The 14,066-nt window shown below is 42.4% G+C and overlaps 1 protein-coding gene across 1 annotated transcript in view; it reads left to right on the top strand.

Annotated features, from left to right (window-relative positions):
* The window catches only part of NRXN3 (neurexin 3), a 1,550,407-nt gene that overhangs the window by 55,676 nt on the left and 1,480,665 nt on the right, over positions 1 to 14,066 (top strand). The window contains exon 2 of the mRNA XM_070753995.1: positions 11,628 to 12,796. Within this exon, the coding sequence (XP_070610096.1) occupies positions 12,088 to 12,796 (709 nt within the window). The 5' untranslated portion in view covers positions 11,628 to 12,087. The remainder of the gene's footprint in view (positions 1 to 11,627; positions 12,797 to 14,066) is intronic.

The following is a 14,066-nucleotide window of genomic DNA, read 5'->3' as shown; positions in this document are numbered from 1 at the left end:
ATTCCCTATTGGGATTCCCCACCTCCGTTTGAGCCTCCCGACCGGCCGACAGCTCCACGGCTCTTCTGGCAAGGTGACAGCTGGGTGGTGGCGCTTCTCGGCCTCCTGAACCCGAATGCTGAACCGGAACTTTTGCCGAACTTCCGGGTTTGGCATTTGGGAGAACGCCGAGAAGCCCCCCGGCTCTTTCAAAAGGTGACAGTTGGGCAACTGCACTTCTCGGTGGTCTCCCGAACCCGAACTTTTCCCAAACTTCCGGGTTCGGTGTTCGCGGCGGCAGGTTCATAAGGCGAAAAAAGTTCATAAGAAGAGGCAGAAAAATCCCGAACCCCGGGTTCGTATCTCGAAAAGTTCGTAAGACGAGGGGTTCGTATCAGGAGGTACTACTTTATATTGATAAGATTGAGTGAGTCCAGAGATAGGAGACAAAAATGATGAAACGTCTGAGGGACAAAACACACCAGGATAAATTGGAGAAACTAAATATGTACAGGCTGGGGGTTCAAAGGGAAAGTGGGTACATGACTGAAATATTTAATTTTATTGTGAGTGTGAAGTTTCTGGAAGACAGTATTTTCAATATTAAGGCAAAATAAAGAACACAGGGCATATCCTCAGATTGAAGGAGGGAAGTTCAAATGTTAGAAAGTTGGAAAGTCACAGGAAGTGTGGTGGAAGCTTGGAACTAAATCATCAGTAACTGGGTTTAAACATGTTTGGGATAAACACATGTCCATCAGCTGATTACAAATTAATAATAATTAAAATAATAAATAAATAGTATACAAACAGCAGCAGTAGCTGCAACAACAATAAAATTAAAAGGGCAGATTAGATGAACCTCTGTGTCTTTTTCTGTCATTGTAGTGAGGAATGTCATGGACTAAAGATTATTTGATCAAACCTGTAAGGGCAGATGGGGTTATTATTATTTTCTGCAAAATGTTCTTCCGTTCCTGCTATTGGCAATGCATCAAAGCATACTAATGAAAATGTGCTCTTTAATTTCTAATATTCCAGAGAATAAAGTGATGTTCAATGGGGGCCTAGCTGGCGGCATATCATCAGCCATTTAGCCCTGCATTGGTCTGCATCATGATTTGTTGTTTTATTGTCTCCCAGAGACTAAACGACTATGGGACAGACCAAATCTGGCTAATTTATACATAAAAAGATCCAGTTTGAATGGAAAGAATAATGTACATTTAACTAGTCTACCAGAAAGGGATTTAAACATAAAATCCATGCCTTAGCTTCTATAGAGGTTTGGCTTACTCCAAGTGAGGTATCATATTTGGATACACACACACATAGTGTATACACACACACACACACACACACGTCAAGAATTGGCCTAAAAATGTGAGTCCGAGGTGTATTTATAAATGAAGTGGCAACAGCCATTGCGATTATACTCTGACAAATTCTCTAATATTCATAGTATCCCACCTGTTATATTGCTTATTTATTTACCATCTATGTTTAATAGACTATTTTTACCAGTGTTACAAGTATAGTTTAGTTTACATAGAAGTCTGATGGCAGAAAAAGACCTCATGGTCCATCTAGTCTGCCCTTATACTATTTTCTGTATTTTATCTTAGGATGGATATATGTTTATCCCAGGCATGTTTAAATTCAGTTATTGTGGATTTATCTACCATGTCTGCTGGAAGTTTGTTCCAAGCATCTACTACTCTTTCAGTAAAATAAAATACATTCAGGTTATCCACTGCAAAATCAGAAGTCAAGTTCTTAATCTCTTCAATCCAACTTCTGTCTGAGAAACCAAAACATCAGCACCCATATATAACAAAAGAATCATAATTTGCCAGACAGTTTGGATTGTTTTGAAATACTGTAGTTCCTTCCAAATCAATGATGCCTTTATTCACTAAACATGTATCTGTTCCACAAACACTTGTGTTCAAGAGCAAGATGACCTTTCTTGTTAACGTGATATTCCAAGGATATAACAAACTGCTAGGTTCGGGGATTTGACTTTTCCAGGGTGTCTTTCAGTGGCTAAGAAACAAAATAAGTAATTAAGTACAGAAGATTTCATGTGTCATCTTTTAAACCAATGACTCATGTTTAGGGGAACAATGTAATAAATTCCTCATCCTTAGTTTTCCTTTTCTTTTTTCCTTTACTTAAATTTCAAGATGTTTGCATGAGTCTTGCTTATTTTCCTGCAAGCAAAGGGATTTATATCAGGCATTGTATTTGTTCTAGTTTGGATTAGTTTGATTTAAGACACATTTTTAAAATAACCCCTTATCCACTACTGAATTATGGAATGAGTGCACATTGAGAGGCATTTGAAGAGAGAACATGGCTTGTTAATTTCCAGCATGTATCTCCATTCTCCGTACTGAAGGAGTGGGTCCAGCAGTCACGTGGGTTGCTCCTGTCCAATCCGATGGGACTGAGCCTAGTATTAAAAAAGCCTGCTGGATCCGCCCCTTCCCCAGAATTTGCTCAGTTCCCGCATCCAGCGGGTCACGTGAACGCTCGTTCCTCTCAAAACACCTTCCCTTCGATCCTTTCTCATCTAAAACAGTAAGATTATTTTATTACTAAAGCTTGCCGGCAGTGAAATCTACTCAGCCGTATCGGGCTTCGAGTTTGGGGGAGAAGTGGGTGGCGCAGCCATTCGCGGCTTTTTTCCCCTCCGTGCTGTCGCTGCGGCCGGCCTGGAATTTTATCTTATTCCTCTCGGCCTGGAGGTCCTGCCGGGCAAGTCATTGTTTATATAAGGATTAAAAGGGCTATTTACCTCCTGCGGTGTGGGACTCATTTGTCTCCCGGACTTAGTTCCCTCCGATTGCAAAAAAACGGAGCGGTTTTTTTGGCGCGAAGGCCCTCGCGCCCAGTAACTTCACACTTTCGGTTTGCCCTGCTTGGTCATCCATCAGTGCTTCCAGTCCGCCGCTTGACCCTGGAGTAGCTGTGAGTTTCCTCAGGTCCATTCTCCACGGAAGTGGCCTCCAACCAGTGTGCCTTGGTTTACTTAAGTTAAGTTTAGTGAGGCCTGCCACGCTGCATTTAGGGACACGAACTCTTGGTTCCGTCCGGATTGCCCCTAAGTCGCAGCCGCTCCTGGGCCTAGGAGCAGGGTCACCTCTCCTCTTGGGAAAGCTATTAAATTCTTCTCCCCCCTATTTTCTTTGGCTCAAGCCTTGTCTTCTGTAATTTGTTCAGACTATGGCTTCTTTTCCCAAGAGAGGCACTACCAAAGGTCCCAGAGAGGTTAGGCCTATTGGTGATGAATCTACTAATAACCCCCAGGCCTCTTCCTCCTCTTCTTCAGGAGCCCATTCCTTGGCCAAGTCCACCAGGGCTGAGAAGGGAAGGGACCTAGCCCTGCAAAAAATACATGATAAATCAGCCAAACGTTTAAAGGTGCAGGCCCAAGTGCATATGAATCCAACCCCCCCGGAGGCCTCTAACCTGCCTCTCTCTGGGGTTCCTGTGCTATCCCTGGATGAGCCAAACCCAAATCCACCCCAACCTAATCTATGGGGCTTAGGTCCAGAGGAGCCAGATATTACTGAAGATTCCTCCCAGCCAGAACCTTCTCAGGCCTTCAGGGATCCTTCTAACTTTCCGGCTGATATTTCTTCCTTGCCTCTGGAGTTTCAGTCTATCTTGTCTGTTTTGACTAAAACCATTGATGCTAAACTCTCGGCCATCAATGTTCCTTCTCTGTCTCATCTCCCTCCACGCTCCTCCCGTCCCGTGAGTTCTTCTCCTTCCTACAGAGCCCCAGTCATGGAGGACTCAGATTCTTCTCAGGAAGAGAATGAGGATGTGGAAGCAGAGGATGATGATGACCCCTTTCAGCGTCTGTCGGAAGATGAGGAATCTCAAATTAAGATTCCAGCCCCAGCTGCCATCTTTCCATCTCAACTCTTCAAATCTCTCCTTCTCAAAGCAAGAGTATCCACGGGGCTAGCCGGGCAAGAAAAGCAGGCTACTCCTTCCACAGATCCTCCGGAGGAAAATCTTCCTTACTTCATGGGAGAACAGGAAGACAATGAGGTAATTCCTATGCCCAAATTGTTTAAGGACGCCTTGCTCAAACAGTGGGACCATCCAACCTCTGGCTTCACTCCCACTTCCAAGGACAGAAAGCTCTACAAGCTCTCTCCCTCTTATGAGGAGCTCCTAGCCTGTCCCAGGCCAGATGAACCGGTGAAGACTCTCCACTCGGCTGCTGCCATGCCTGGCGAAGCAGAGGAGGTCCTCTGTCCAGAAGACAAGTGTCTTGAGCAAATGCTCAAGAGAGGTTTCTTCGCAGACTCATGGGCCATTAAAAGTGCTGCAGCAGCATCTTTCTTCTCCAGAGCTATGCTCTTGTGGCTTCGTCAGCTCCAACAACATCTACCTCCAGATGATCTACGAGGCCAACAAGATTTCAACAAAATCTTCGCAGCTGCCCAATACGTAGCGGATGCTACTCTCCAATCTTCCAGATTTGCAGCCAGGTCAGTAGCGGCCTCCACAACGGCCAGAAGACTTCTATGGCTCCGCCCTTGGCAGGCAGGAGTAAGGCAGAAGTGGCAGTTAGCCATGGGTCCTCTGAAACGCAATCTCCTCTTCGGAGACCTTCTGGACCCTCTCCTCACAGAGACCACGGACAAGAAAAAGGTCTTAGGACCTACCACCAAGAAGGCCCCTAAACCGCAGTCCTTTCAGCACACAGGTCGTCAACAGGATCAGGGTTTCGCCTTTCAAAGGAATCCAGGTCAGTATTCCCCTCGGTTTCGATCCCAATCTAGAAACACCAGGGGCAGAGGTTCCCGCTACCAGAGAGGATCCTCCTCTATCAGGGCTTCCAAAAAACCCAGATGGTGAGTCTTCCTCTTTTCCCATAGGCGGTCGCCTGGCCTGGTTTTCCACCTCCTGGCACCGTTCTTGTAAGGACCCCTGGGTCATTGATACTGTGGAAAGGGGTCTCCGTTTAGAGTTTATTTCTCCTCCCCCTAAGCGTTTTATTTCTTGTCCCTCTCCCAGCTCCTCTCCATCTCGTATCCGAATGGAGGAAGCTATTTCCCACTTGTTGGCTATTAAAGCTATCCAACCGGTCCCCTCTCTCCAGAGAGGCTTGGGCTTCTACTCCATCCTCTTCATGGTCCCTAAGACCTCTGGAGGCTGGAAAGCCATCTTAGACCTAAAGAATTTGAACCAATTCATTAAATATAGGAAATTTAAAATGCATTCCTTATCTTCCATCTTAGCCGCCCTGCATCCTGGGGATTTTATGGTCTCCCTGGACCTTACGGAAGCTTACCTCCATATCCCCATTGCCAAAGGCCATAGAAAATTTTTACATTTTGCCTTCCAGGGCAAACATTTTCAGTATAGGGCTATGCCATTTGGGCTTTCCTCGGCTCCCAGAGTCTTTACCAAGCTCTTGGGATCCCTAGCGGCACATATCCGGGCCACGCCCATTCATATTTTATGTTATTTAGATGACATTTTAATTCATGGAAATTCTAAAAATGTAGTGGCTGCAGATCTCTCTTCCACCATGTCGGTCCTACAGAACCATGGTTTCTCCGTAAATTTCAAAAAGAGCCACCTTAAGCCATCTACTTCCATTCTACATCTGGGAACTATCATTAATTCTGAGATATCCCAGGTTTTCCTCTCTTCTGACAGAAAACACAGCATGTTGGATCTTATTTCTCGTATTCTATCCCAACAATCTGCCTCCATTGTCACCCTATCTTCCCTACTGGGAAAGATGATGTCGTGTATTGGCATTGTCCCCTGGGCTCGTCTTCACGCCAGGGAACTACAGTGGCTTCTGTTACCATTCCAGAGATCGGGGCACAGCAACTCGACTCGTCGCATCGCCATTCCACCGGCAGTTCGCAGATCCCTCAAGTGGTGGACTTCTCCAGCCCTAGACAAGGGATCTCCCTTCAGGTGCCCAGACCAGTTTGTTGTCACCACAGATGCCAGCCTATCGGGCTGGGGAGCCCATGCCCAGGGTCTAATAGCCCAGGGCACATGGTCACCGGAGGAAGCCTCCAGGCCCATCAATTGGCTAGAATTAAGAGCTGTGTCCCTAGCTCTAAAACAGTTCAAACCTCACATCTCCAACCAGCATGTTCTGATTCTTACCGACAACATAGCCACAAAAAGCCACATTTGCAGACAGGGAGGCACAAGATCCAAGGCCCTCATGAGGGAGGCCCTAAAGTTAGGCCTTTGGGCGGAGAAACATCTCCAGTCGCTTCTAGCCGATCACATCTCGGGGAGCCTCAACATCCAAGCGGACTGGCTCTCGCGAGCGACCATAGATCCAGGAGAGTGAAATCTCCATCAGGCACTGTTCCACCAAATCTGCCTCAGGTTCGGCCATCCAGTGCTGGATCTGTTTGCGACCGAAGCCAATGCCCAGCTCCCTCGCTTCATCTCCAGGTTTCCATCCCCGGGAGCAGAGGCAATCAATGCTCTCAGGATCCCTTGGCCTCCAGGTCTTCTGTATGCCTTCCCTCCAATTCCAATTCTCCCAGACGTGGTCCACAAGATCATCCTAGAGAGGGCTCGAGTAATCCTGATCGCCCCCCACTGGCCTCGCCGGCCCTGTTTCGCGGACCTCCAACAGCTGTCCGTCCAGGACCCCTGGCGACTCCCCGTTTCGGAGGATATGTTGCGGCAGGGGGCCTCCTTTCATCCAGACCCGGAGTGGTTCCACCTCACCGCCTGGCTATTATCCGGAGAGACCTGGACCTGCGAGGGTACGACCCGGACACAGTGGAAATCATCCTGAAGTCTAGAAGAGGGTCTACCAACCGGATATACGACCATACCTGGTCCAAATTCCATCAGTGGTGCTCGCAGGAGGGCTTATCTCCCCATTCACAGGATAATCTCCTTCCTCATGAAAGGTTTCCACCAAGGCCTCTCTACCAGCACCATCCGTCGCCACCTGGCAGCTATCTCTTCTGTCTTGGCGGGGCCTCGCAGGCAGCCTCTCCGCTCCCTTCCGGAAATCCAAGAATTTCTCAGAGGAGTGGCCAACTCAGGCCTTCTAAGGTCCACAGATATCCTTCCTGGGACTTGCCACGGGTTCTCCATTCCCTTACTCAGGCACCCTATGAACCCCTGAAATCTGCGTCCCTCAGGTACCTATCCTTTAAGGTAGCATTCCTGGTGGCGATTACATCCGCCCGACGCATATCTGAGTTGGCAGCTCTCTCTATCAGACAGGACCTCTGTCAGTTCCATCAGGACAAGGTGGTTCTGCGACTGGACCCCACCTTTCTACCCAAGGTCAGTTCCATGTTCCACAGATCCCAGGATATTGTCTTACCTTCTTTCTGTCTCCAACGGGAGCATCCCCTGGCAATTAGATGGCACACTCTGGATCTCACTAGAGTGCTAAAAATTTATATTCAACGCACAGGACCCATTTGGAGGTCTGAGGCACTCTTCGTGGCCTATCATCCCAGATCCATGGGATCCAAAGTGTCCTCATCAGTAATCGGCCGTTGGATCAGAGGGACCATCTCTAAGGCCTATGAGACAGCCTCCCTCTCCATTCCAAAGAATATTACAGCGCACTCCACCAGAAGTGCTGCCACATCTGCCGCTTGGGCGACTCAAGCCCCGTTGGAAGAAGTCTGCAAAGCAGCCACTTGGGCCTCGCCAAATTCCTTCATAAGGCACTACAAAATCGATTCTTACGCCTCAGTGGACGCTGCCTTCGGCAGAAGGGTACTCCAATCCGTTATCTCTCACGATAGCAATCTAATCCCACCCTAGGGACCTATCTATTGGGTATGTCCCACGTGACTGCTGGACCCACTCCTTCAGTACGGAGAATAGGCGTTGATTGCTTACCTGAACGCCTCTTCTCGTACGGTGAGTGGGTACAGCAGTCACTTCCCTCCCTTTTATGTGGTCTTCTATGTCTTCTATTCCTACTTTTCTTCTAACACATGAGAGTTGAACATTATTGAGCCTTCACATCTGAGCCTAGTCTACGGATTCGTGAATTCTGGGGAAGGGGCGGATCCAGCAGGCTTTTTTAATACTAGGCTCAGTCCCATCGGATTGGACAGGAGCAACCCATGTGACTGCTGTACCCACTCACCGTACGAGAAGAGGCGTTCAGGTAAGCAATCAACGCCTATTCTTATCAATTGCCCAGGCTTAGACCCTTTCTTCCTCTTTATCTTTCTGCTTTGTAAATACGGTAACTTATTAAGTACTCTTGATATGAGAAAGTCAAACACAATGCATATTCTGTTCTACTATGTCTATGTGCATATAACATGCAGCTTTCTTGGCAAAATTTGGGAAATGGATTGCCATTGCCTTTCTGCTATTAATGAGGAAGAATGACTGGACAAAAGTTACCCAATTGGCTTAGTCAGGGTAAAGCAACAATTCTTGCCTACTACTGTTTTCTAGCCTTTAACTATTACACAAAGTGACTCCATCTGTTATTTTACTAGGCCCCAAACAGACCACTGATTCCTTGGTGCCTCCAGCTTCTTTCCTTCCATACTTTTGAACTCATTGTTAACAAATACAATGAATTACTCTCCTTTTGTTTTTGACTTGATTGCATTTTTGTTTTTCAACATTTAACTTAACAAGGTCCAGTGATTGTTTTTTGTTAATATGTGAATGCTCATATAATATTTTATTTATTTATTAAATTATTTTGCTTTTGGATTAGAAAAACAGTGCTTTCCTAGCTTTTTGTTTTGTTTTGTTTTGTGTAATGGTTTACATTAAAAGAGAAGAAATGTGGTACACCTGAATTTATAGTGATCTGTTTGCCTTATAAAATCTATATTTTGGCTCATGCTTACAACCCAGTGTTTTCTAGTTAAAGTTGAACTAAAATTCATCCTCCAGTCCAGTTTGCTCTTATACACAAAATAGAATAGACACACTTTCTTTCTTCATTACTTAATAGATTTTATTCAACTTGTGGCTCCCCTTGGATGACATCAGAATAAATAGGTAACAGTGTTAACATTGGTCTAGTTAAGGACTTCCTTGAGCAAAATCATGTGAAAATGTTACCTCCAGGACCTCTTTATGTCATGGCTATGCTCAAATAATGACAAGACCATTGTGTGAAGAACATACTTGCCTCAGGGTGATCTGTCTTCCCCTATTGTGCTAATAATCTTTAGTATGGGCTGTATAATCCCTCTATCGTCTCTTTATAAATGAATGGCCCTTTTCCTTTTCATTAATTTATAGATAATTCTCCCTTAGGAACTTTTGTGTAGGATATGGAAGGAGAGGACAGCCAGAGGTTTATTGTATTTTTCCTCATATACAACTTACACACTGGAGCTTCTTCAACTTGTGCACTATAGATTCATGTTGAAAATAGAAAAGGGGGGTGCCTCAGATCATGATAATCTATAGAAATTTGTTTTCCCCCTCCTTAGATGTAATAGAACTGTTTTCAAGAAACATGTTCTTTTTATTAAGATTTTTGCTTGCAACAAGAACAATCTTGCTTGCAACAATATTTTTGCTTGCAACAATATTTTACATTTTGTGGAATAAACTGGGATATCAAATGAGTGGCTTTATTATAGTGAATGATGTGGAGTTGTAGTTCTTTTAAAAATATCTCATGCACAGAAAATCTAAATGAAACAATACAATCTTTACCTTGTAGAGTGCAGTTATTTAATATTCTTGGAACAAACTTCCAGCAGACGTGGTTGGTAAATTCACAGTAACTGAACTTAAACATGCCTGGGATAAACATACTGTACTGTATATCCATCCTAAGATAAAATACAGGAAATAGTATAAGGGTAGACTAGATGGACCATGAGGTCTTTTTCTGCAGTCAATCTTTTATGTTTCTACATTTCTAATATGCCCAAGAGATTGATAAACATGTAGCAAAGTGCATTTTCCATAAAAGCATGTACATTAATATAGACTTATTAATCTTTATAAATCAACAGTTTATTTTCAGGTCAGTATTTTCAGGTCATAAACAACAATTTGTTTTACCTCAAGTTAGTTTTACTTTTCCTTATTTGATTTGATCTGATTTTATATATATAAAATCAGATATCAAATAATATTTTATATTTCCATTTATTCCTTGTTATATTTGTTTTTAATTGTATGCAAAAAAGTCTTAATGTTTTATTTAAAAAGTTAAATGAATCCTATATATTAGTTGTTACAAATTAGCCTATTTTCAGCATTTACTGTGTATAGGATAATAGCTTCTTAAATAATGATGTATCCTTACAAGTTCAGGATCAGTCCTTACTTAGCCATCCTATTCTTCCCTCCCTCCTTTCCTCCCTCTCTCCCTCCATGTATCCATCTTTCCATCCATCTCATTTTTCTCCAATAAAAATTAAATATTAAATTAGTGATTTAAATTGGCATAGAAGTTATATATTTGACTAGAGGTACGGTGGAAGAGTTGTACGCAGTATCTAACTTTTTTTGCATAACATTGTGTACAGTTCAGTTAAATAGTTGAGTTTACTTGGATAGTATTTTACTTTTCACCATAACTTGAAAAGATAGCAGAGGCTTTATATTTGGCTGGATCCACAGTATATAATAAGCTACAAATTATACAAACACAATGGTTGGACTCATACAACACACTAACTTGGAAACAAGAACCTATTATGTGTAATACAGTATGACTGTAGCTTCTGCAGATCTGTCTTTGAGAAGAGAGTTTGATCAGAATGCTTCATGTGTCCCCAAATATGGTAACCATATTTTTATTTAGAGCTCAGAACTGAGAGTACCCTTTCTAATTCTGGTGCTTCCAGATGTGTTTTGCTTTCAGTTTCTAGAGTTCCTAGCCATATTGCTGGGAGTTGTGGGCGCTAGACTGTCAAAACATACGGAGAAAACCACAACAGAGAAAACACATAGTTGATATTACATCAGTTGCACTGTCTTTCTGGAACTCTGATTTTCTTTCTGCTTCTAGGCAAACTTGAAAGACTTGTTAATTTTTTTAAAGCCCCATATCACTTCAGATTAGGTTACCCTTTCCCATATACCCAACTGGTAATTGAGATCAGCACTAGAAGCCTTCCTGTCAATATCATTTTGGAAGATTCATCTAATTAACTTGTCGCTATTGAGTTGAGAATCATAATACTTGATTGTCTTTGAATACAGAGGTCTACTTGTATGCGTTACTTATACATTGTAGTAAACCATACTGTGATTTAGTATTGGCATGATATTTTACTTGAATCTACCAGTGAAGGCTTTAAACATAGTGCATGACTTCTTATATTGGGCAAACCTAGCCAATAGATCATTGCTTAAAAGAGCATTATTTAGTCCAACGTAAAGTTTTTGTCCTTAGTTTTTGTTTTGTATTGGTTGCAGTATGTTTTTGTTAGTTTGAATTACACTTCTAATAGATAAATTATATAGCTTTATGACTAATAGATAAATTGTACTGTATAGCTTTATGACTATATTGAATATTTTTTCTGGAAGAAGAAATATACATTAATAGCAGCTGGACAAATATATGTGTTCTAGTCAACCCCTAAAATGTTTTGATGATGAGATAAATACATTTGTGATGAATAAAGTTAATTTATCTTTCTCCCATTTTTTTCCGTTAGGGTCCAATTGCCAACAAGTGAGGAATTGTGGACAGGGTCATCTTCTGGACACAATGCAGATAGACTTTAACATTTCTATCCATGGAGTCTCTGACTGGATGAGGTTGCTGCTATCCATGTTTTGGTGCCATCACCACTTTTAAGAAACCGTAGTTTGGAGGCCGTCTACTGCTTCTACCTTTCACTGGAAGTATCTAGGGTCAGCAATACAAGGCCACAAGTGGAAATCCAGCCCTTACAAGATTGCTTCCCCTGGAAAATATTCACAGAATTTTCTTTCCTTCTCAGATAAAGGTCTCTGTATTCTTAGGGACAGGTAATCTTACCTCTCCAATTTAGAGTTTTCTCTCTTGTGGAATTTACTGGCTTCAGTGACTGTTAAAGAGCCATTCTCTCTCGGGTAGGTGGCTTTAATATTTTTTTCTTTTCCCAAAGGAGAAAATAAGCACTACTTTCAAAAATGGACTTTTCACTCCACTCTGCCTCTTTCACCTTGAAGGTGACCTTATTGTTGGGATCCTTTCTCAGCCTCTGTCTTGGCCTTGAGTTTATGGGCCTTCCAAATCAGTGGGCTCGTTACCTCCGCTGGGATGCAAGCACAAGAAGTGACCTAAGCTTCCAACTGAAGACAAACATCTCAGCTGGGCTCCTTCTCTACTTCGATGATGGTGGTGTCTGCGATTTTCTCTGTTTATCCCTGATGGATGGACGCATTCAGCTGCGGTTCAGTGTAGACTGCGCTGAAGCTATAATTGTTACAGAAAAGCAGGTCAATGACAGCAATTTACATTTTTTGATGGTTAGTCGCAACCATCTCCGGACAGTTCTGGTTCTTGATGGTGAAGCCAAACCTGGTGAAGTGCGTCCACAACGTCAGTATATGAATATTGTTAGTGATCTCTTTTTGGGAGGTGTCCCTTCAGATATCCGTCCTGCAGCCTTAACCCTTGAGAGTGTTCTGGGTGAGCCACCATTTAAAGGATTTATCATGGACCTGAAATACGGCAATTCAGAACCTCAGCTTCTGGGACATCAAGGAGTCCGCCTGGACATGGAAGGGTTGTGTACAGATAATCCTTGCGAAAATGGTGGAACTTGCTTTCTTCTGGATGGTGAACCACAGTGTGATTGCTCAGCCACTGGATATGTTGGGAAACTCTGTTCTGAAGGTAAGACTTCTTCCTGAAGGAGTTTTTGCACAAAAAAAGTCTGACTGGCCACATTTGTCTCTTCATTTTATGAGTTTCAATATGCTTAATCATGTTTAAAATAAAACGAGGAATACATAATGCTAGTTTAGCATTCCAGTACATAAATCATGGTTCTGAAACGTTTGCTTTACATTATGAGCTTGGTCAATAAACATTTCCTGTATTCTCTGGTTGGTCAAAGATTGCTTTATATACATATCATCCTGAGAAAAATAGTAATTGTCTTTACTGAAAATGAAAAATGAGGTAAAGTGTTAATTAAAGAAATAAGTAGCTTATCTTAACTCTGTCTAAAATAAATTATAGTGATTAAAGCAAAGGCCAGAGACTCTTTGAATGCCTTACATAAGAAATAAAAAAGAGTAAATATGATGTGTATTCATTAATAAGAACATTTAGATCATAAATGGTTAGCTCAAATTCTGCCATCGTATTTTTGAGTAACATTTTGAGTTGTTTTTAACTGTTCAACCCAGGTTGAAGATGGAAGAATGACTATATTGTCTTGGACTGGGTGAGAATCTTTGTAAATGTATGAAACAAACATAGAAAACATGGTTTAATTTGCTGTGTAAATTGCTCTTCTTTGCTGTTAGTATTCAACTGTTTCATTGTATGATTAAAATGCTTCCTTTCTTTTCACTTAACTCCCCAAGTTTTCTCCTATGAAATTTCCAGGGAAAGTTAAGTCCTTCAGAAGTCTAATCCAGTTATGAATCATGGATATATCCTCACTTTGGCTTTGCTGCAGGTTGCTCAAGAACAAGAAAAAGGATTCACCTCCACTCTACATAAAATAAATACTACAGAAGGTATCAGTGGGAGAAACCAAATCAAGTTTGAGTTCTACCAGTAAATGAGTGCATTGCAAGATGATTCTGAATTCCTTATGTAGATTTTCCCAAATTGTTTGATCTACTTTTATTGGACAACAGCATAAACAGTTATGAGACAAATTGGGAATTATGGTAGTTGTAGTTCAACTCAATTAGAAATGAATTAATTCGGATAATTCTAGCAACATCTTCTGTTTCTCTTGTCTTCTCTTGAATTACTCTTTTGTTTTAGATTTTGGTGTGCCAAGAAATATCCTGTTTTGAGAAGCAGGATTGTCTTTCAATTCCAATTATCCTTGACACTTATTATCCTCCTTGAGTATTACATAATTTTACACCATTTCTCATTTCTTGGACTTCTGGGTTGATTTGCAGCTGGTCACAGGTTTTAG

This window comes from Erythrolamprus reginae, chromosome 1, assembly GCF_031021105.1.
Source record: "Erythrolamprus reginae isolate rEryReg1 chromosome 1, rEryReg1.hap1, whole genome shotgun sequence".
In the NCBI taxonomy this organism is placed as follows: domain Eukaryota; kingdom Metazoa; phylum Chordata; class Lepidosauria; order Squamata; family Dipsadidae; genus Erythrolamprus; species Erythrolamprus reginae.
The sequence above is the reverse complement of the archived record's forward strand: the minus strand, read 5'-3'. Positions and strand labels throughout refer to the sequence as shown.